Source organism: Canis lupus, chromosome 34 (genome assembly GCF_048164855.1).
Source record: "Canis lupus baileyi chromosome 34, mCanLup2.hap1, whole genome shotgun sequence".
Lineage (NCBI taxonomy): Eukaryota > Metazoa > Chordata > Mammalia > Carnivora > Canidae > Canis > Canis lupus.
The window spans coordinates 8,377,415-8,401,433 of NC_132871.1; the positions used below are offsets into that span (position 1 = coordinate 8,377,415).

The following is a 24,019-nucleotide window of genomic DNA, read 5'->3' on the forward strand; positions in this document are numbered from 1 at the left end:
CAAGGCTCTTACAAGTTACAGCCTGAACAAAAGCTTGTCAAAGAATGCTTACTAACACTTTACAGATGTTTGCATGAGAGCATAAATGTCTAGTTTTTATGTTTTTAAGGTTGATGCTTTGTTTTGTAGGGGTTATTAAAAATAGGCCCAGAAATCCCTAGCGAGGCTGAAATAGTGATAATGATCCTTTCCATTTGTATAACAATTTGAGATTTACAAAGGCTTTTCATATATATTACTTCAGTGATTTCTAAATAACCTTGTGATGGTGGTGAGGCAAATGCTGTTTTCCTTACTTTATTTATTTACATTAAAGATTTTATTTATTTATTCTAGAGAGAGACAAGGAGAGAGTGCACATGAGTGGGGCGAGGTGGGGGTGCAGAGGGAGAGAAGCACAGACTCCTCCGTGCTGAGTCCAGAGCCCAACACGGGGCTCTATCTCAAAACCCTGAGATCATGACCTGAGCTGAAACCAAGAATTGGATGCTTAACCAACTGAGTTACCCACATGCCTGATTTTCCTTGTTTTAGAGGTGAAGTTCAAAGATGGTAAAAGTACTTCGCCTGGGGCCTCACCATCAGTAGTGGTGGGATCTAGAATTAAATGCAATTCAAAATCTAGCATTCTTTCCACAACAACTACCATTTTGAAATTAGATATCAAGCGTGTACTAAAGCAGATTAATTTATCCACTAACACCAACCAGATTAAGTTTTAGAGTTAGACTGAAAGCTGAATCTCTCCCTGAAATCTCTGAGTTCATTAGCATGTGGACTTTGAGGAGTGTGCTATTTCTTTAAGGCCCATCTAATGACCATGTCTGGGTGGAATAGAGAATGTTCTGGTGTGGTGTAATCAATCATCCTAAACTTGGTTTACCTGAGGCTCCTTTCACCTTTACCAAGTCTTCTCAGCCCTCACAGGGGCTCCCCAGCAGCTTGCAAACCCTGTACTTCCATGACTAAAACAGCTCCATGAAATAATAATAATAATGAGCAAGATATCATCACCCACATTAAGCGTGGCTTTCATGTTTTGTTCTCATTTTTTTTTCTTTATCACACCCAGTGATATTTTCTTCCTCTCTTCACGAATCTCTCAAACATTTGCTTATGTAAATTCTTGGGATTTCCTCTTTGTTCTCCACCAAAATCTTCAGACATTTCTCCTCATCACTGCTCCCGCAGACTCTCCTAATGGCTTAGACCGCCATGCACAATGATCCTTTCTCTAGAGAGCATTCCTCTAGGTACATCCTACTTCACTAATGACTTTGTTCTGGCTGGGCCTTTGAACAACCAATTTTTATTGGCAATGGACTTTATCAAAAGAGCGAGGTAGATGGGGAACTGTGCACTTGACAAGATAATTTTGTAAATCACATCATGAGAGTAGTCAGTCTCTTGTGGAATACATTTGCTGAAAGGCTCCAAGTGGCCTAGGTTTTCTTTCAAGTAGTTCTTATGTAGCACTGTGCTTCCAACTTCCCTGGCCAAGCTCTCACTAACCATTGCTTTGTACAGCAGGGAGACATTTTAAAGACAAATGTGAATCAGGAAGATTTCCATGATGACTTCATCGACCTGCTGAAAGAACCAGCGAGAAATAAGCAGACACTATTCAATGAAGAAAGGAATAAGGTAAACAAAACTATGATTTCAACTATTCACTTCATTTTGAGGTTAGAGTCCTTGTTCATTGAAAAAAAAAGTGAATTAAAGCCTTCTTGTCTAGCTGAATCAAATCTTTCAATGTAAATGCAATGTGCACTGTACTTCCTTTCTACCCTTTACTTAGTCCTTCTTCTTCCACCTATGCTATTTCCCTTAGAGTGCCTCCTATTTAATAGTGGGACCACAGCATTGCACAGTGGTATTTGGACAGCCATTCAGTCACCATACTGTCACCCCAAACCACTTCTATTTCTCCCACCTTTAGCTGCATTTGCCATTTTCCTTTTATAGTCAACCCCAACTTCAAGTTTGACTTCTCTCTATCATACCATCAAGCTGTGGTTCTGCTATTTTACACTACCCACCAGAAAACCTTAATACATGAAATTATCTTGTGTCTTGTTCCCAGAAAGATGATATTTCCAGATATATATTAAAACATAGAATCCAACTGAAATATAAATGCTAAAGTAGAGAAATATTTAAAATCTGTATATTACAGATAAATTAAACTTGTAGCAAAAACTGCAAATATTCACAAAATGCAAATGTTTCATGACTTCAAAAGTGTTATTATATAGATTTTTGGTGTAAGTTGCTCACTCTCTATTCATAGCTGCCGGACTATAATTAGTTCCTATCTTTTTGCTTTGCCAAGTTTGCTTCCAATGTTTCTCTCCCTCCCAAGGAACTGAAGGAACAAAGAGTCAACGTTATTCTCAACTGCTCCCAAATTAATAAAGTATACTTCCTGTGACATGAGAATTTAAAATAAATATCTCTCCACTTGTAGTTATCTCATGGAGAAAGTTTTATCTTTCTTTGAAGTCAGTACAATTCTTAGATTTTCTATATAACCTTCTAAAACCTTTTCCACAGGCTAAATCTATGTCAAGGTCTACTACATATATACAGTCTCCAAGAAGCAAGTATCATTATGCAAATGGAATTTTTTGCTGCATGGTCTTGAAGCATTTAAACCCTGGTTCTATTCTGAGGCAAAGGAAAGCTGCCAAACTTTGATCACATGTCTTAAATCAGATGGTCTTTTGTTACTATGATTGGTCTATCAGTGTTACTCAATCTCAGCACTATTGACACTTTGGCCCAGAGAATTCTTTGTTGTGGAGAGCTGTCCTGTTTAGCAACATTCCTGGCCTCTATCAACTAGATGCCAGTGGCAGCCACCACCACCTCCCCCCCTTCTCCTCCCAGTTGTCACAACCAATGTCCACAGACATTGTCAAATGTTTCCTGGACAGCAAAATCACCCTTGATTGAGACCCACTACTTGAAATAGTAAAGAATAACATTAAATGCATCACATTTTCTTAACTAAGTTTCTAAGAGATACTTAATTCAACTTATTTTTAAAATTCTGCACATTTTCTACATTGTCAACCACACACATGTACTAAGAACTGAAGTGAAAATCATTGCTACCAAAGCAAACCATGATCATTTGTACTTAATAATATGGATTTTCTTGCTTTTATTTATTTCTCTTAAGAAAAAATTAGAGGAACAGATTCCTTTAAATATAAATGCAAGATTTATTTTCATTGAGAAATATGCTTTATTTTAATATAAGTTAAAAGGTCATCTGTCATTTGGTATAAAAGTGAAGGTTCCCTATTATAGCTCCCAAGAACTCTCACTGACATCATTTCACATATACATTCTGGTGTAGTTGGGCACAGAGAGCAAAATGAAAGGATGGCAGTAATTTCCCTTTTAAACAGCTCAACCACATTTACCTTTTTATTGTCTCTATCATTTATATTATGGGTCCTATGCAATGATTCTCAAAAAAACCATGTGAACAGATAACAAAAATCACCAAGTTAAAACAAAAAAAAAAAGAGCTTAGCGGGGAATCACTGTGTCCAATTCTGATACCCCAAATGGTATTGATCATCCTTGGAAAGTTATTTGGCTCAAAAGAACAATTCTAGAAATGTGTAGTTGGAGGAAGATGGCAGCAGAGTAGGAGGGCCCTAGGCTCCTCTGGTCCCATGAACACAACTAGATAACTATCAAATCGTCCTAAACACCCCAGAAACTGACCTGAAGACTTACTGAATAAACTCCACAACTAAAGGGAGAGAAGAGGCCGTATCAAAGAAGGTAGGAAGTATGAAGATGTGGTTTAGGGGAGAAGCAGATCACAGGTGCTGTGGAGGGCAAGTGGCTATAGTTGCTGAGACGGGTGAGAGAGAGGAGCACACAGGAGAATGCACAAGGAGAACTTTTCCCCAAAAACCTTGGCTTAGAAAACAAAAGGGACTGTTTTATGGGATTGGAAACAGGCTTGATGTAATGAACAGCAGGCTAGAAGAAGCAGAGGAATGAATTAGTGACCTAGAAGACAAAATACTGGAAAATAATGAAGCTGAACAAAAGAGAGAAAGAGAATTATGCAACACAAGAATAGATTTAGGGAACTCAATGACTCCATCAAACGTAGTAACATTCATATTCTAGGAATCTCAGAAGAAGAAAGAAAAAAAGGGGCAAGAAAACATATTGGAAGAAATAATAGTGGGAGCCTAGATGGCTCAGTTAGTTAAGTGTCTGCCTTCAGCTCAGGTCATGATCCTAGGGTCCTGGGATCGAACCCTGCATCAGGCTCCCTACTCAGGGGGAGCCTGCTTCTCCCTCCCCTTCTGTTCCTCCCCCCACTTGTGCTCTCTCACTTTTGAGTAAATAAATAAAAAATCTTAAAAAAAAAAAAGCTAAAAACTTCCCTAATCTGGGGAAGGAAACAGATATCCAGATCCAGGAAGCACAGGGAACTTCCATCAAAATCAACAAAAGCAGGCATATTGCCAACACCAAGACATATTGCCATTACATTTGCAAAATATAGCAATAAAGAAACAATCTTAAAAGCAGCTAAAGAAGTCCTTAACTTACAAGAGTAAATCCATAAGGCTAGTTAGAGATTTCTCAACAGAAAAATGGTAATTCAGAAGGGAGTGGCATGATATAGTCAACATGCAGAATGGGACAAAATCTGCAGCCAAGAATACTCTATCCAGCAAGGCTATCATTCAGACTAGAAGGAAAGATAGAGTTTCCCAAACAAAAACTAAAGCGATTCATGACCACTAAACCAGCCCTGAAAGAAACATTAAAGGGGACCTTTGAGTGTAAAGGAGAGACCAAAAATGACAAAGACATGAAAGGATCAGAGAAAATATCCAGAAACAATGACAAAACAAATAATAAAATGGCAATAAATACATATCTATCAACAATTACTTTGAATAAATGGGGTAAACCCTCCAGTCAAAACACTTATGATGTCATAATGGATTTTAAAAAAAGACCCATTATATCCTGGCTACAAAAGACTCATTTTAGACCTAAAGACACCTGCAGGTTGAAGTGAAGGGATGGAGAAACATTTAGCATGCAAATGGATGTCAAAAGAAAGCCAGAGTATCAATACTTGTATCAGACAAATTAGACTTTAAAACAAAGACTGTAGCAATAGACAAAGAAGGGCGTGATGTAATCATAAAGGGGACAATCCAACAAGAAGATATAACAATTGTAAATATTTATGCATCCAACATGGGAACACCCAAATATATAAAACAATTAAAAATGAATATAAAGAAATTATATTGATAATTTGATAATAATACAACAATAGCAATATAGGACTACTTCAAGAAGCAAGAAAAATCTTGAATAAACAGCCTAACCTTAAAGGAGCTAGAAAAAAAAAAGAACAAATGAGGCCTAAATCCAGCAGAAGGAAGGAAATAATAAAGATTAGAGCAGAAATAGATGAACAGAAACTAAAAAACCAAAACAAAAGAACAGATCAATGAAACCAGGAGCTGATTCTTAAACTAATGAAAAATTAATAACATAACTTGGTAAGTATAGCCAGACTTACCAAAAAGAAGAGAAAGGACTCAAATAAATAAAATCACAAGTGAGACAGGAAAAATAACAACCAACACCATAGAAGTATAAGAGAATATTATGAAAAACTATATGATAACAAACTGGACAACCTAGAGGAGATGGATAAATTCCTAGAAACATATGAATTACCAAGACTGAAACAGGAAGAAGTAGAAAACTTTAACAGACTGATAACCAGCAAAGAAATGGAATCAGTAACCAAAAAAATCCCAAAAAACAAAAGTCCAGGGCCAGATGGCTTCACACGCAAATTCTATCAAACATTTAAAGAAGAGTTAGTACCTATTCTACTCAAACTATTACAAAAAATAGAAAAGGAAGGAAAACTTCTTAATTCTTCTTAATTAAAACTTCTTAATTCGTCCTATGGGGCCAGCATTACCCTGATACCAAAACCAGTTAAAGACTGCACCAAAAAAGAGAACTACAGGCCAATGTCCCTGATGAACATGGATGCAAAAAAATCTCAATAAAATAGAAGAAACACAATCCAACAATGCATTAAAAAAAAAATCATTCACCATGATCAAGTGGGATTTATTCCTGGGTTGCAAGGATGGTTCAGTATTCACAAATCAATGTGATATACCACATTAATAAAAGAAAGATAAGAACTAAATGACCATTTCAATAGTTGCAGTAAAAGCATCTGACAAAGTACAATATCCATTCATGATAAAAATCTTCAACACAGTAAGTTTAGAGGGAATATTACCTTAACAAAGGGCCCTATGTGAAAACTCCCACAGCCAATATTGTCTTCAATGGGAAAAAACTGAGAGCTTTCCCTATATAGTCAGGAATAAGACAGGGATGTCTATTCTCATCACTGTTATTTAACATAATACTGGAAGTTGTAGTCTCAGCAATCACACAACAAGAAGAAATAAAAGCATCCAAATCAGCAAGGAAGGAGTCAAACTTTTACTATTTGCAGATGGCATGATACATTATATAGCAAATCCAAATGACTCTACCAAAAAACTGCTAGAACTCATAAACTAATTCAGTAAAGTTGCAGAATATGAAATCAAATACAGAAATCTGTTGCATTTCTATACACCAATAATGAAGCAGCAGAAAGAGAAATTAAGGAACCAATCCCATTTGCAATTGCACTAAAAACAATAATATACCTAGAAAGAAACCTAACCAAAGAAGTGAAAGACCTATACTCCAAAAACTATAAAATACTGATGAAAGAAATTGAAAATGACAGAAAGAAATAGACATTCCATGCTCATAGATTGGAAGAATAAATATTGTTAAAATGTCTACGCTACCTGGGGCACCTGGGTGGCTCAGTCAGTTAAGCATCTAGCTCTTGATTTCAGTTCAGGTTTTGATCTCAGGGTTGTGAGTTCAAGACCAGTATTGTCTATATTACCCAAAGCAATCTACAGAAATAAAGGAATCCCTATCAAAATACCAAGAGCAGTTTTCATAGAACTAGAACAAAACATCCTAAAATTTGCATAGAAACACAAAAGACCCAAATAGCCAAAGCAACCTTGAAAAAGAAAAGCAAAGCTGGAGACATCACAATTCCAAACTTCAAGTTACACTGCAAAACTGAAGTGATTAAAGCAATATGGTACTGGCACAAAAATAGACACATAGATCAATAGAACAGAATAGAAAACCCAGAGATGATCCCATACCTACATGGTCAATTTTCAACAAAGCAGGCAAGAATATCTAATGGAAAAATAGTCTCTTCAACAAATGGTGCTGGGAAAACTGAACAGCAACATGCAAAAGAGTGAAACTGGGCCACTTTTTGCATCATACACAAAAATAAATTCAAAATGGATGAAAGATCTAAATATGAGACAAAAAGCCATTAAAATCCTAGGGAGAAAAAAAAAATCCTAGGGAGAACACAGCCAGTAATCTCTTTGACGTCGGCCATAGCATCTTTTCTAGATATGTCACCCGAGGCGAGGGGAAAAAAAAAAAAAGCAAAAGTGAACTATTGGGAGTACATCAAAGTAAAAAGCTTCTGCACAGCAAAGGAAACAATCAGCAAAACTAAAAGGCACCCTACCAAATGGGAGAAGAAAATTGCAAATGACATATCTGATAAAGGGTTAGTATCCAAAATCGACAAAGAATTTATCAAACTCAACACCCAAAAACCAAATGATATAGTTAAAAAATGGGCAGGAGACATGAATAGACATTTTTCCAAAGAAGACATACAAATGGCTCATAGAACCATGAAAAGATGCTCAACATCACTCATCACCAGAGAAATATACAGCAAAACTAGAATCAGATATCACCTCACACAAGTCAGAATGGCTAAAATTAACAACACAGGAAACAACAGGCGTTGGCAAGGATGCAGAGAAAGGGAAACCCCCTTGCACTATTGGTGGGAATGCAAACTGGTGCAGCCACTCTGGAAAACAGAATGCAAGCTCCTCAAAAAGTTAAAAATAGAACTACCACTATGCCCCTATGTTATGGAAACAGCTCAAGTGTCCATCAACTGATGAATGGAGAAAGAAGTTGTGAGGTAGAAAGATAGATTGCTATGTGTGTGTGTGTGTGTGTGTGTGTGTGTGTGTGTGTGTGTGTTTCATTATGGAATATTATTCAGCCATAAAAAAGAATGAAATCTTGCCACTTGCAAGGACATGGATGGAGCTAGAGAGTGTTATGCTAGGTGAACTAAGTCAGAGAAAGACAAATATCATATGAATTCACTCATATGTGGAACTTAAGAAACACAATAAACCAACATAGGGAGAAAAAAGAGAGAGAGGCAAACCAAGAGATAGACTCTTAACCATAGAGAACAAACTGCTGGTTACCAGAGGGGAGGTGAGTGGGGGGATGGGTGAAGTAGGTGATGGGGGTTCACCATGAACTTGTGAGAGCACCAGGGATTGTATGGAAGTGTTGCATCTCACTAGATTTTTCTACCTGAAACTAATATTACACTGTGTGTTAACTAACTGGAATTTAAACAAAAACTTTTTAAAAAGAGAACAATTCCACCAGACTACTACACGAATACATTCATCACAGAATTTTCTCTTGGAGATAATAAAGTGCTTCTTATTTTTCAAACCCAAAAATGCAGCACGTGGAATTAGGTAGCGCCTATTGCACTGCTAGTAAATGCAGTGCCCATTGCACTGCTCACAGATTAGTGATGATATTTTACCTCCAAGGCGAGGGCTGTAATATCCACAGTAATATCTGAAAACTCCTAAGGTTAAATGGGCACCAAGACCATAAAGAGATTCCCATGAAATCACAGAACTTTATTCAATAGAGGATGCAGGCTTGCAATGCCCACATTTAGCGTCATAGAATTCAAGTGCTAGGAGGAATTTAGCAATCATCTAATCAAATCTTATTTTACAGTTGAGGAAATTGAGACTAAGAGATCAAATATTTTGCCCTCCACAAATCCCAGAAAGTACAGTCAGAACGGGATGGGCAGCCCCATTCTCCTAAATTTCAGACGTGTTCACTTTTTCCACAAGACCTACAGGGAGCTCCAAGGAAGTGCTGCATATAAATGAGCTGCTTTGTAATGATACTGCAGATTCCCATGCTGACCCTTTTCCCTCTTTCCCTTCATCTGTTTACACGATGATTAATAAAGCAATAGCATGGAAGTGCTTTTTTAAAAAATATTAATAGGGATTTTTAATTCTATGAAGTAAATCTGTAATTTAGGAGCTTTCCCGGGCCACAAAGGAAATCATAGCTGGGAAATGATGTTGCCAGTTTAAGACTCAGGTGTACTAGTTAATTCTCATACGTTAAAGATACTGCCCGCAAAAGCGGGGAGCTTGGGAGCCTTCTCTGAACTGAGCTCATTTAAACTACATACTTACATAGAATCTTTCATTTTGGCAAGGAGATATAACAATCCATTCCTGTATGACTCAGAGCCAGGGACACACAGGCAATGAAGGCATCATTCCCCCACTTCATGGTGATAATTTTTTGCACCCCAAGAAGAACAGATAATATAAAACAAATTTATGTTTCAAAGTTACCCTCAATATACATGATCTAAGAGTTCAGTTTAGAGGTACTATAGCATACAGGAGACAATTTAAAAATTTAAGAATCAATTAGTTAACTCTCCCTACAGTCTTAGAACCAGACTGATATGGGGGTCAATTGGAGTAGAATGTAAGACCCATGGGTTAATAAATACTCTCTCACCCCACAGAGAGAATTGTCTGGATCCCCCTGCCTGCATAAAGTACATAACTGCAAAAAAAGAAAAAAATAATGGCTGGCACGTAGTGTTAATGCTTACTTGCAGTTGGCAGCATCAAAAATATCTATCGTAAATCCTTTTCTATCATTTGCCTTGTAATTTATTATTTTTTTAAGTTGAAGTAAAGTTGGCACACAATGTTACTTTAGTTTCAGGTGTACAACATTGTGGTTCAACAACTTTATATGTTATGCTCTGCTCACCACAAGTGTAGCTACCATCTCGTACATACAGCACATTACTAATATAATGCTGTAGGCTAATTATACTTGAATTTTAAAAATTAATTAATTAATTAAAAAGGATGTTTTGTAGAATTCCATAATGACTTAAAAAACTGAAAGCTTATTTATTTGCTTTTGGAAATAAAGGCAGAAGTACCAAGAGCCAACATGGATTGACTCAGGATAAATTGCATTAAATTCACCTTATTTTATTTGGTGAGATGATTATTTAATGGATAATCCTAGGTTAGTGCCATAGGCAAAATGTATTGTGATTTCAAAAAGTCATTTGATAAACCCATTCATGATCTCTCTCTCTTAAAGTAGGTGGAAAGAAATGAACTGAATAAGTTTGGTTGGGTTATAAGTGTTCCAGGAATGTTAGATTGTTCTACTGTGTCAACCTGGAAGACAGTTTGCTTTGCCTTGGGGAGACATCTGACTTTGACCTGAACTCTGCTGTGTTCAACATTTTTGTCAATGGCATTACTAGAAGAGGTAGAGAATTTTAGCTGATTAAAAACTCAGTATGAGTCAATAGCCACACCTAGTTCTTTTTTTTTTTTTAATATTTTATTTCTTTATTCTTGAGAGAGAGAGAGAGAGAGAGGCGGAGGGAGAAGCAGGCCCCATGCAGGGAGTCTGACATGGGACTCGATCCCGGGACTCCAGGATCACACTCTGGGCCAAAGGCAGGTGCCAAACCACTGAGCCACCCAGGCTGCCCACCACACCTAGTTCTTATAAAAACAAAAACAAAAAAAGGATGAATATAATCACTAAAAATATATCACATAGATCAAGGAGATGTTGGTCCACTGATTAGTTCCCATCTGAAAGTAAATAAATCTTGGAAATAAACATTTAGGGGGAACATAAATAAGTTGAAATGTTTCTAGAAAAAGATTTGATAATACTCCGTCTCTCTTATTGTCAGTAGAAATTATCTGGTAGTGTTCTTTTCTGTGGACAGTATTTTTCTACATTAGGAATTGTAGGCAGTAAATACAAAAACATAATATTCTTGGATTCCCTTGTGAGTTCAGCACCATCTGAAAGAGAGGAGTCAGGAATCAGTAACTAGTCAAAGCTGGCTCAGAGAAATGGCTTGGACTTTTCTAGGGGGTCTCCTAAAACTTAATCGCTGATTTAGATAGCTTTGCCTACCCAGACACTTGGGTACACAGCTAAACAGCCACAGGCTTTCTGTTCAGGGCTTTTCAAACTTTAGAGCTAGTGTGAATACACACATTTGGTGAAAGGCAGATGCACAAGAGAGGCCTCAAAAAGTCAGAGCTGAACATGCTCAGTCTAAACCTGCAGTTGGCAAAGTCATCTCCTCCCCAAGAGGGAGGGGGGAGTGAGAAGACTAGACTGGATTTTTATTCAGGTTTCTCTCCTAAGCTTGTTGCAAATTTTCAGACAATTCTTCAACATTCTTCTTCTCTGGAGAGACACAGGTTACCCAAAGAAGTCACTAAGAAGTTGCCTGGCCATGGAAGATCCTCAAATCAACAAATGTCCCTGCTGTGAAGGAGCTGATAGCCCAGTAGGAGTGGGACTTCTGTAAAGTTGACCAGGATGATAAAAGTTCTACAACCAAGGCCGAAGAAGACCTGGAGGTTTTGGTACAAAGAAAGAGACTGAGAGGTTGTGGCACCAATTCTCCAAAAAGTCAAAGGGCTGTGGAAATAGGAGAATAGTTAGTCATCTATGTCGCCCCAGGAGGCCAGTTCAGATCCACTGTTGGATACTCAGTGAAGGCATATCCTTGCTAAATACAGGAAGAGATTCTTAACACAAGTAAAGCATAAAATTCTTTGCAAAGAAAGCTCTTTCCCAAAGAGTATTCAAACAGAAGCTACTAGATTGTCATCAAGGAGATTCCTAGACTGAACAGGAAGTTGGACCTAAGTCCCTGTGAGAAGGAAAATAAAGGCAGAGCTAAACCGGAAGAAAACCAGAAGGAAGGGGCATTTCCTACTGGATATGTGTTTATTTAGTAATTTTTTTTTTAAATGGCAAGAACCTTTAAAAACTTTTGGCTTTTAAACCCAGAGTTTAAACTTCTACTAAATGGCTGGAGGAAGCCACTTTCTCTAAAGCTATAAGGCTAAGGATAGTGTGTGTCTCTGGGGTAGTGGAAGGAGCATCGTTTTGTTTTTGCTTCTCATCTTCCACCTGAAAACGCATTTATTTCTCAAAAATTATAAAGTATTTGTCAGGGGTAGGACTATGAGCTAAAATGAAGAACTCAAAGTCAAGGCAGGACATAATGTTCTTATGTGCAAGCAGTAGCAATGGGACAAAACCTGGTAATTGCTAAGCAAAAATGTACCCCCAAACTGAGGAAAGGCAAAAAAAAAAAAAAAAAAAGCTAAAACAACAGGTTAACAGGTTGAGCTAGATGAGTTCCCTTTCAGCTTGAACTCAGTTTGGAGTCTATGCCCAATAGGATATTTGAGCTTCTTCTTAAGCCAGAGATGGATGTGGGTCAGGGGGGAGAAATACTAGGGTAGTGGGGAGATAGACGGGTTAGTGGGGAGAAATACTAGGTTACTGGGGAGATAGAGGGGTTAGTGGGGAGAAATACTAGGTGGGCGTCAGCAGCAGGAGGTGAGGTCCTGCTGTTCTGGGCTCCTAGCCTGAGGGGCGCCCTCCATGGCATGGAGGGATCGTGGCAGGCACTCCCCCTTTTGTATCTTGGGTTCTCTTGTGAAAGACCATACTGTGGGATTGTGCCATCCATGTCTGCCTCCCACGCAGGCTGTTCTGTCTGGGAGGACAGAGGCTGTGTCTTTACTCTCACTCATCCCAGCTCACCAATCCCAGCATGGAACCTGGTACAACACAGGTGCTCGCTCCACTGGTGGTTTTCAGCGGAAGAATAAAAATAAGGGGCTTTAAGAAAATAAAACCAGTCATTAAAAATGGCTTTCCCAATAAATAAAAAAATAAATAAAAATGGCTTTCCCAAAAAATAAAAAATAAATAAATAAAAATAAAAATGGCTTTCCCAAAAAATAAGTAAAAATAAAAATAAAAATGGCTTTCCAAATAAGTAAGTAAGTAAGTAAATAAATAAATAGCTTTCCCCTTATGAGGTAACTGGAGTTGTCAGATTGCTAAAGACGGGCTGTAGGACTTGCTGGCGGGAGTGGGGAGCGGGACCTCTGTGTTGAAGGGGTACAGGTCCGGGCTGGAAGGACGGCCACGCGCTGGGACGACCCGGGGGGGGGGGGGGGCGGCTGCGCCAGTGTGGGTGCGCTCCGTGCGCTGCAACGGCAAATCTCATGTTGTGTACGTTTAACCACAGTAATAAAAATAATAATGATAATGATAATAATGATGATGATGATGGTGATGGTGATGGTAACGAATGGCTTTCCTAAGGAAGACAGAGGGGTTATTCTCGGCAGGGTCGTAGGGAATGACCTCACACGGGAGCCCTGAGAGTCCGGAACTGTGTGCTCACACGCAGTGTAGACAAAACAGAGCAGAAATTGCTGGTGGAGGGAGAGTCCTCAGCTCACGGCTTGGGGGACCCGGGGGCCTTGCGGGCGGAGAGCAGGCCTGTGTCTCCCGGCCCCCGCGAGGCCTGCCAGCCGGGGTCGGGCGGGGGCGCCCAGGCGCGCGGATAGGTGCTCCCAGGTGCCCCCAGGTGCGTCCAGGCGCGCGGACAGGTGCTCCCAGGTGCGTCCAGGCGCGCGGAGAGGTGCTCCCAGGTGCGCCCAGGCGCGCGGACAGGTGCGCCCAGGTGCGTCCAGGCGCGCGGACAGGTGCTCCCAGGTGCGTCCAGGCGCGCGGACAGGTGCGCCCAGGTGCGCCCAGGCGCGCGGACAGGTGCTCCCAGGTGCGTCCAGGCGCGCGGACAGGTGCGCCCAGGTGCGTCCAGGCGCGTGGACAGGTGCTCCCAGGTGCGCCCAGGTGCGCCGCCGCAGCCCTGACCCCCCGCGGGCCCGGGCGCCGGTGGAGTTAGAGAGCCCTAGGCGCGCACCTCCGTGACTCACCCGAAGCCTTGGCTTTTCTGTTTTGCAGGCGCGGGCAGCAGGTGCGTGGGCGGCGGAGGCCCCGCGCGCTCGGCGCCCCAGGCCCCCGGCCCCGCCCCCGTCCCCGCCGCCGGGCCGCCCCCCGCCCCCGGGCCCCGCCGCCGCCGCCGCGGAGGAGGAGGAGCGCGCCCGCCCGGGCCCGGGCCTCCGCGGGAGCCGCCGCAGGCCGCCGCCCGCCGCCTCTGCCCCCGCTCCCGAGGCCGCGGGAGGAAGCCTTCGGGGCCCGGTGCAGACGGCGTCCCCGCGGGCCCGAGCGGAGCTCGCGGTGGGGCCCCCGGGACGCCCGGGACACGGGGCAGCCTCGGGCCGAGGGGGCGCGGTGCACGCGGCGGCGGCCCGGGGGAGCTGGCGGGGGCCGCGGGACCACGTGCAGGGCCCCGGTACCCCACCCCCGCCCCGAGGCGGGCTGCTCGGGGCCCGGGCGGCGGCCCCGCGGGAGGAGGCGGAGGGCGCAGCAGCCGGCGGCGCTGGGGCCGGCCGTGCGCGCCAGGCACCCGGTTTCTCCAGGCTCCTGTCTAATGTAACTGTCACGGAAGGTTCTCCAGTGACTTTGGAAGTGGAAGTTACAGGATTTCCCGAGCCTACACTGACCTGGTGGGTAGCCTATAATGACAAGTCATACACGCATTGAACCACCGAGCAACCATTCTGGGTGCGCTGACTTAAAGCTTGGGGGCGGGGGGGGGGGGCAGCTGATTAACGTTGTGCAGCACTGCAGCCCTCAGGACTCACCCCAGCCCCCGGCCCCCCTGCAGGCGCTCAGGCCTAACACCCGCCAGCAACGAAAGGAACCCGTAAAATCATGACTTAACCAACTCCGAAAGCACTGTAGCTTAGCTGTGCTCTTGTGCGGCTCCTTTTCCTCTTTTTTCTTTCTGGTATTAGTTTAACATTCCACATTTCTGAAGATTGTGGGTTGAAATTCTTTCCTATTGCTTATTTCCACATAAGCATGACATTTTCTTAGTCTAACCTCCCATATTCAATTAAAACGCAAAAGAATCGGGTTCCCCCCCCCATTTCTTTTTGCCTATTTCATCTTTTCCCTCTTCCCAACAGAGTCACCCATCATTTTTGTAATATTTGTGTTTGTTTCACTAAGATTTCTTTCTATAAATGTCTTCAGTGTGAGAGAGGGAATAAAAATATTTCTTTCACAGTTGCTCCCAGTGACAGGTAATAAACCCATTTTTGAAAGGTGGTGTAATAACTGAGCCGTGAACAATAGGATTTCCCTCTGGAGACATCATTATTTTTTAGCATATTTGTTTTAATAGAAAGTAAACTGAAGAATACAGGTTATGAATCACTGTTTTAAAAGTAGTTCTCGCTTTCTCGATTACATGGGTTTTTACTAAACATTTAGATATTTTTCACCTGTAAGTAGATTTATCTGAGAACAAAGTTATAAATATATGAGACTGAATTCATACTCCTAAACTAAGTAAAATAGCATTTATTTATCACAATATTTCAGTAGACACTAAATTAAGAGTTTCAACTCCTGCGTGTGCCCACTGATGATACTTGAAGTGTGAGTTGGTTAACTAAAGAATCTATGAGAAAACTCGGGTCTCTCAGATTATTATTTAATATTATTAAAATTATATTATTATTAAAAGATTCTGCATTTGTGCTACCGTGCAGCCATTTGTGCTTTTGTTTTATTATATTGTTTTTACAATTGCATGGTTTTTTATAGATCAGAAATTTCATATTTATGAATTTAGAAAATATTTTACTCATTATTAAATACCAGTTCACCCCAAAGAAAAACGTTGTCTGCAGTATTTCTTGGTTTTGTCCACACAACAAATAACTTGGCTAGTATTTATTGTTGAAGAATCATCACCATATTGTGAAAAAATATCTTGCTTTTGGATTTACGATGATTTTGCTCAATTATCACCTAGCAAGCTCTTAGAATCCTACATTCTTTGGACTCCCATGAAAATGCAAAATTATCACATAGGCAATGGGAATAGAAAATTATTCAGGTTTGTTACCACTCCTTAGGTGAAGGAACACGGGTATAAATAAACAAGAATCGAGAATATACAAAATAAATTATTTGCTTTCTAAAAAGAGGCAGCTAAGTACTCATGTTCATAGGAAACTTTTAGAAACATGTCATCAACAGTAATAATCCAATTACATAAATGCCTTTTGTAATTAGAAGTCATTTTTCTTCTAATGAAATTAATTCATAAAAATTAAATGAACTCATTTCACTAGGAAATGTGTAAGTAGCTTCCTCTAAAACAACGTATTGGAATTCTCACATGGATCTTGTGGGGTGAATATGATGGGATGGATGAGCCTAACTCCAATATGGACTCCCAGAAGTCACAGCTGCTGTTCCATAGTGGCTGAAAGAATGACACAAGCCAAACAGAGGGGTGCCATTTCACACTGTAGGTAATTGTTGCCATAAGCAAATGGTGGCCCTCTGTGACCAGGTGATCTGGGTTTGTGTGTGTGTGTGTGTGTGTTTTGTTTGTTTGTTTGTTTGTTTAGAGAGGGAGAGAGAGGGGTGAGGGAATACAGAGGGAAACAGAGAATCCTGAGCAGGCTCCAGGCCCTGTGCAGAGTCCCACATCGGGCTCAATCTCATGACCCTGAGATCATGAACTGAGCCAAAATCAGGAGACCAACACTTAACCAACTGACCCAGGCAGGCACCCTGTTCTGGGATTTTTTTTAGGAGTAGGATATCTGAATTTTCACATGCAATATTCCAACTGTTAAATGTTGTCAAAAAAAATTCAATTTTTTTGAAAATACAGTCTGACCCAATCAAGCATTTCTCTGGCCACAAGTCTCCAACCTCTGCTTGAAGATTGAACAGCCCCATTGGAATCTGTGGTAGCTGTAAAGTTCCTGCTAACACTAGAAAGAGAATATCGCAGTGGTAATGGGCTTGTTTGCAATGGTTTTTAGAACTTGGAAATGATGTGAATATACAGTGATCCTGACTTTCAAAACTGACTCTCTGCTTCAGGTACAAGAAGGGCCAGAAATTGTCTGCAGATGGGCACTTACAGGTTTTACACAAGGAGACAAGACATTCGGTGTTCATTCCAAAGGTATGTGAGGCAGACGCAGGCCTCTATGTGGCTCGGGCCCAAAACTCTAGTGGCATTCTCTCTTCCAATGTCATCCTCCACGTGACAGGTAACCACAGGCCGCCAATCACAAGAATAAACTGGATAACACTGTGTGTCATCTATATCAGTGTGTCCCTAATGTACTGGGTACTCACACAGTGACTGCGGGGTTGGCACCCCCAGACATCATTCTCACGAGCCTAAAGAATGACACCGGAGTTGTTTATTTTCCTGCATCTCCCACATCTTCCTGCATCTCTCTTCCAAGTCTACCCCAACTCTGGCCATTTTGTTTGTTTGGCTAGTACGCTGCTCAGTGAAATAATCACATTTTCTTTAGCGTTTCAGTATACTTGAGGAGCCTGGTAAATTATTAGTAGAGGATACGCATACATTTTTGTATTCTAGAAAGAGATGTGTTCAATATAAAGCCCAGCAAAATCACACTATATTTAGTCCCTCCACATGTAAGAGCATGTACATCAAGGCTCACATCGGCGGAGAGATGTGAGTTAAATTTCAAATCCAATTGCTTGATAATGTGTTTTTAATTGTACTCATAGACATCTCTTTGTAGAATAACAGTAGAAATATTGAAGTGAAGCTGCCATTTACCTTATTGCATAAGCTGCCCTTTCTTTGTGTTTCATGTCTTGATCTCATTTGTTGAAATACATTCTATGTAGTTTCAACCTACCCAACCCTCCTAAGTCTGAGGAGGCCACTGTAGATGATCATTCCTCATGCTGATCTCACGGGGTTTCACAATGGAGAATAGATGTGCTGTCAACTTCAGATGGAGTTTCAAAGTTCTAGCAGCGGTGCACGTCATAGAGCAAAACAGAGCACAAGCTGTAGATGGACCAACATAATTCCTGCTGTGCCACTGTCACGTTTTGAGCAACCTTCGTCCTGCATCTTATCTTGATTCTGCTGCTGACCATTTTTTACAGCGTGTGGTAAAGACAACTCAATGCCTCAGTTTCCCATTTGGAAAAATGGGTTCATCATCTACCTCTCGGGCAATTGAGAGTTTTCATGTCTTATAAAGATTTGGAAAATGGAAAGCATCCTATGAAGGCTGAGAGGGATTACATCGTTTGATGCGATTTATCGTTACACTGCTTTCTGCCCACTATTCTTGTTCAGATGCTGTTTCTTTAGAATATTAAAGGAGTGGTATTTATTAGTCTGTGATTTCCAACCTTTCTCAGGTGGGAAGATGATGTTTTATGAATTGGGGTTTAAATTCCTTTCTAATTTCTTAACACTACGTCTTTTTCAAAGACTTGAAATTGAAACTAGAAGGATGCACTTAGTATTATCTAAGGGGGAAAAGAGTGTAATAAGACAAAATAAGGTGAATTCTATCCTTTTCTTATAATTATCACTGTAATATTGAAGAATGTTCTATGCATTTCTGAAATATATTATTTAGAAAAGCAGACTTTTTTTGGTTCCTTTAAAAAATAAACATAAATGAGAGAAGCATTTGTTTTTAAGTTTTAAACATAGCCTTGTCATGGTAGGGCAAAATCTTTAGTTGAAAGCATAATTTATTATAGATTTTTGATGAAGGGAAGAAATTCATTATGTTGCTGCGAGACTGTCTAGAATATAAAAATATTTAAGTAATATATTCAAGTTAATATTAAAAAGTTACTGAATGTTATCTGAATATATGAAATGTGTGTTTGAGTAAAGTTAACGTATTTTTTCTGTGTACCATTTTAATTAAACAATTAAATCTCTTAATTTCCTTCCAATTTTGACAGAAACCTATTTAAAGTTTATGTACATGATGTCCTAGGAAACTCATAGTCTCTTAAGTTTCCTATCCTTTTTGTCCATTTTCACATATTTAACATATTTGCCTAATTGCTATTTCCATGTAGAAACTAAATAGTAAAATCTATTCATGTCCAAAGAGGGCAGGCAGGCAAAACGAGGTATCAAGTTCTTTTCCCACTCTCTCTTTTTTGTTAATTTAGTAAGACTTCCCTTCCCACTTTGTCAACTTCGTTGAATTTGTGGCTTCAGGTTGTTAGGGCATGGGGGTTGCTTGTTTGCTTTACATGTTGCCAGTTAAAGGCTAATCCTTTGGGATCTATCCATCTAAATAGATGGATAGTTATCTCTATCCATCCATGGCATATGACTAAATAAGGTATAAACCCCTGATATATTTGATGCATATACCAAATATAATATGTATTTGACATATATGTCAAATATATGTATATACACACATGTATGTACACACACCTGGAGCTCAAATATTGGGAAAAAGCATTGTGCTGATATTTAAGATACAGTTCAGCTGTCTATCTATATATCAGTCTATCTGTCCATCCAAACATCCATCCATCTATCTATCTGGTTATCTCTCCATCCATTTTCATACCTACCTACCTATCTAGCTACCAATTCTTTTGGATTATCAGTTGACTATCTAGTGATTTACACAGTAGTGAAGAGTAATTAGCTATTCAGTTATTCTTCTAGTTGTATTTTTATCCCAAAGACTTAAGTGTGATTTTCCTTTTACTAGGATTTCTGCCTTGACCAAAGAATTCTCCTTAAAAAAGTATGAACTAAAATTATTTATTAAAAATAAAAACCTAGGAAATTCAAATGATGTCTTTATATATAGTTTATGCCCATTTCTTCTACAGAAAATTCTGGACAGTTAATAATATTTAAAAAATTCTCAACAAGAAAATGTGAATGACAAAGAAGATTAGAAGGAACATGTACTTGACACCTTGAAGAAACACAACACAAAATGTGTTTTAAGCTTCCTTAAAGGCAAAATCATTGAGCTTTCCAGTTCTGAATATTTTATAAAAAGTATATAAATATTTGGCAGTAAAAATTTTTTTCACGCTCAATTCCAAGAGAAATTTACTGCAGGAACCCTTCCATTCAAATCTCTCTGTATTCTAAAATATCTAAAACCTTCGGAAAAAGAAGCAGTAAATGATTGGTTATTTCATTCAGTAATGCTAACCATCACTTATAATCAAGATGCAGCCTTAAAGCAGATTATTGCAAGAACCTTCTAACCACTTGACTCAGGTTTAAATTTCTTCAAGTGATACACAAAGCCCTTTAGTACCTGGCCTCCCCTTCCCAATCTCTGTTCCATCCCTTCTGATCCCCCCAGAAAGTGAAATTTTACTTCAGGTTTTTAACTTCTCATGTTCTTTCTTCTCTCCAGTCCTTTCTTCCTAGAACTCCCTTACTATAGTCTAACCTATCTTTATGTGGCTTAACTCCTGCATATCCTCCTTGGTCTGTTTGAGACACACCTTCTCCCAGGAAGCCTTCTGATCCATCAAGTCCAGTGTAGATGTTCCTGCCATGTGTGTTGTCAACACCTGAGCTGCCCATGTCATGTCCCTTGATACATAGAATTGAAATTGCATGTTTGAACATCTGTCTCCTCTGGCTAGAATGTGAGATATTTGTCGGCCAGCTCTGTGACAGCCCTGTTCATCATTATACTCCCAGCACCTAAGACATAGTCATACCCAAAAATATTTTTTGAATTGTTGTTAGAGGTAAGCAAAGATAAATCTAGCTTGTTTTTTTCTTTCTTTTTCTGGAGAGAGGGGGTGGGAGAATGTTAAAAGATGTATTTGTTACCTGATTATTCCTTCTTATTATGGATGTTGGCCAATCAGAATCAGTTTCTAGTCATGAAGTCATTGTAGGCATACTACAACGACTATGTCCAAAATGCCAAGCCAGAATGTATGTACGTCTTCAGAACACTACACAAATTATCAGTATTTTATTATAGTAATCAATAATCTCAGTTATCTGGTTGTGTACAGAGCTTATTTGCAAGGAGCATTTCATTCATATGTGTAAATATTAAAAAAGCCAAATCCAAGAATTTAGATTTTGATTTCCAAATGAACAAAGGAAAAAATATTGCATCTTGTTCCACTTGTTTTGTTTTTATTTATGACGGTTCCCTACTAGAAATCGCCATCTGAAGCTTTTGACATTCCTGTTGTACGTACATTATTTTAAGTGTGTCCATGAAATAAGTTATTTGAAACAAGATAAACTATATCCTCCTAGTATGCTCTGATATTGTGCATGTCAATGCATATGCCAAAGCATGACAGACTGTTTTCCATTAGCAGAATCTTGAACTGTATCAAAGAGCCAAAAGATTTGCATTCACTAAATGAAACAGTGTCCTGCTTAAAGCAACAACAATTCATTTTCTCTACTCTCATTACATGAGATGAGATTTGAATGTTATCAGCTGTGTATGAATTCAGCCTTAAAATGGAAAGCACAAAGCTGCTAATTTGGCTTTTACCCATGAATCCCCACATCACTGCTCCTTATGTTGGTGAGAGTTTATAGAGCATCATCAACCCAAGAAGCAGTGGTGAAGGTTGGATGCATGACATTCCTCCAGATGAACAAATTCTTGATCCTGGAGTTTGAGTGTTTGGCCACATAGCAATTTCTGCTGTTTAATGGCAGTTTCATTTGTATAAGCCAGGACCTGGCAAATCCAATTCTTTGGATTCTCCTTTTTATATCATAAAATTAACACCCCATTTTCCCAAAAGGACAAAGGAATACAAAGAGTTGTATAGACAAGAATGTTGGTGTGCATATATTTCTAATTAGCACAATAAAGACTGGCTGAAATAGAAATATATTTTAACCACAGAAATAGCTGGAAAACATTTATCCAACCTGAGTTTTCTTTAAACCAGAGCAATAATAGTTACATATTTTGACGTTTTCAATCTGTATTCAGATGGCTCCCTGCTATGGCTTTTCCCATTTAGGACCCACTTAAATATCAATACTTGTGAAATAACTGCTCCAGACCTAGCTAATGAAATAAACTTTTCCCTTTGACATTCAACAACTGTTCTTTTCCAAGAACCTTATTGATCCAAACAACTACAAAATGGTATTTTTATCTCCTGTTAGCATTAAAAATAATATAATGAAATCTTTTGAAGATAAAAATTCAAAGGATGAAATAAAAAGAAACATAATTTATTCATGGTGAATAGTCTCCAACCCATATTATTCTCATGACGCCAGAGAGCCTTTCTTTGCAATAAGTATAATTCAAACCCACATGCAAACAAGCTATTGGCAAACAGGGCCACTGGAAATGGAGACAAAAGTAGGAAACCAGTTACCTGGCAGGATCGGAAAGGCTAAAATAAATGCCCATCTGCTCCAAAGTGTCTTCTCTTGCAGCCATTGCCACATCAACTCCCAGAGGCCTACCTTTGATTACAGTTAATGTAGCTCCAGAAGATGCCTCTTGAAATGAATATTTATCATTTCTATTACTCTCAAAGGAGTAATAGAATTTCTCATCATATCCTGATCTCAGTTATCAGATTAAATAAGAAAAAAAATAAATTCTTGTGAGGAAATGGGATATGCACTAATCTGGAAGAGTTGTATGCTATGTTCCACTAAGTGTTGCAGAATGTAGGACAGGAAGGGGAAAATAGCAAAACATCAGGGTGATGTGTCAGCTGTGGGTTTCATCCTCCCTCTCACTGTGAATTTCCCATAGATTCAGGAAATGAATGCATGTGGGGAGCCTCTGGGAGGGAGTGAGAGCCCGCAATAAAATGTGTCTGCATGACATTTTTTGTTACCCAAGTAGAGGACTGGACTGGACTGAATAGCGTCAGGGTGGCCCTAAACCCAGTGACTTGTGTTCTTATAAGAAGACCATAACAGACATGGAGGCAAAGGAGACACACAGGAAAAGGCCATGTGATAAAAGAAACAGAGATTGTTGGCATTGTCAGCTTCTGCAAGCTATGCAACACCAGATATTATAACATAAGGAACAAGAAGAGACACTAAACTATTCTTCCCCCAGAGACTTCAGAGAGTTCATGTTTCTGCTGATGCCTTGATTTTGGGCTTCTAACCCTCAGAACTGAGAAAGAATAAATTTCTGTTGTTTTAAGCAACCCAGTGTATGGTTCTTCGTCATAGTAGCATCAGGAAACCAACACAAGGACCATGTTCTAGAAAAGTCCAGTTAAGTCTTTCTTTGGTAAAAAAAAAAAAAAAAAAAAAAAAAAGGAAAGACAAAGGGAAGCCATGGTTAGAAATGTGAACCAAAGGATGAAGGTGCGGTATGACACAGTGTAAAGAAGAGAGTTCAATAGATGGTACTACTAACACCTAAATATTAGGATATATATGACCCTAAAGAGCACTATCAATCAATTAGATCCAATTTACATACACATTCTTCTTAAGCTCACAGGGAGCATTCACCAAGATAGACCATATTCTTGCCCATAGGACACACCTTACTTAAATTTAAAAGAATAGTAACCATACAAAGCATGTTCTCAGATCAGAACAGGATTAAACATCAGAAAGATAGCTAGAAAATATTCACAAATATTTGGAAACTAAACAGTACACTTCTAAATAGCACATGGGTCAAAAATAAAACTGAAGAGAAATTTTTAAATATTTTGGAATATACAAAAATACCTCAATACTGACGACTGTTAAATATTAAAAGCCTAATGAGGGAATGCTATAAGAAACTCCAAGCCCACAAATTTGATAAGTGAGATGAGATGTATCAATTCCTTGAAAAATATAAACTACCAAAGCTCACAGAAGCAGAAATAGCCTGAATCACCCAATATCTATTTAAGCTATTGAATCAATAATTAGTAAACTTCCAAAAAAGAAAGTTCTATGTGCAGATGGTTTCACTGGTAAACCTAC

General features: G+C 39.4%; 1 protein-coding gene across 3 annotated transcripts in view; it reads left to right on the top strand.

The window, feature by feature from the left end:
- The window catches only part of CCDC141 (coiled-coil domain containing 141), a 180,655-nt gene extending 161,916 nt beyond the window's left edge, over window positions 1-18,739 (top strand). The window contains exons 22-24 of one of the 3 annotated variants that reach the window (XM_072811090.1): window positions 1,528-1,644; window positions 17,146-17,230; window positions 17,938-18,739. In XM_072811090.1, the coding sequence (XP_072667191.1) occupies window positions 1,528-1,644; window positions 17,146-17,230; window positions 17,938-17,981 (246 nt within the window). In that variant the 3' untranslated portion in view covers window positions 17,982-18,739. Of the gene's footprint in view, window positions 1-1,527; window positions 1,645-11,555; window positions 11,699-17,145; window positions 17,231-17,937 lie in introns of those variants that run through there. The other 2 variants (XM_072811092.1, XM_072811091.1) reach the window with 2 other exon arrangements.
- The last annotated feature ends 5,280 nt before the right edge of the window (window positions 18,740-24,019 follow it).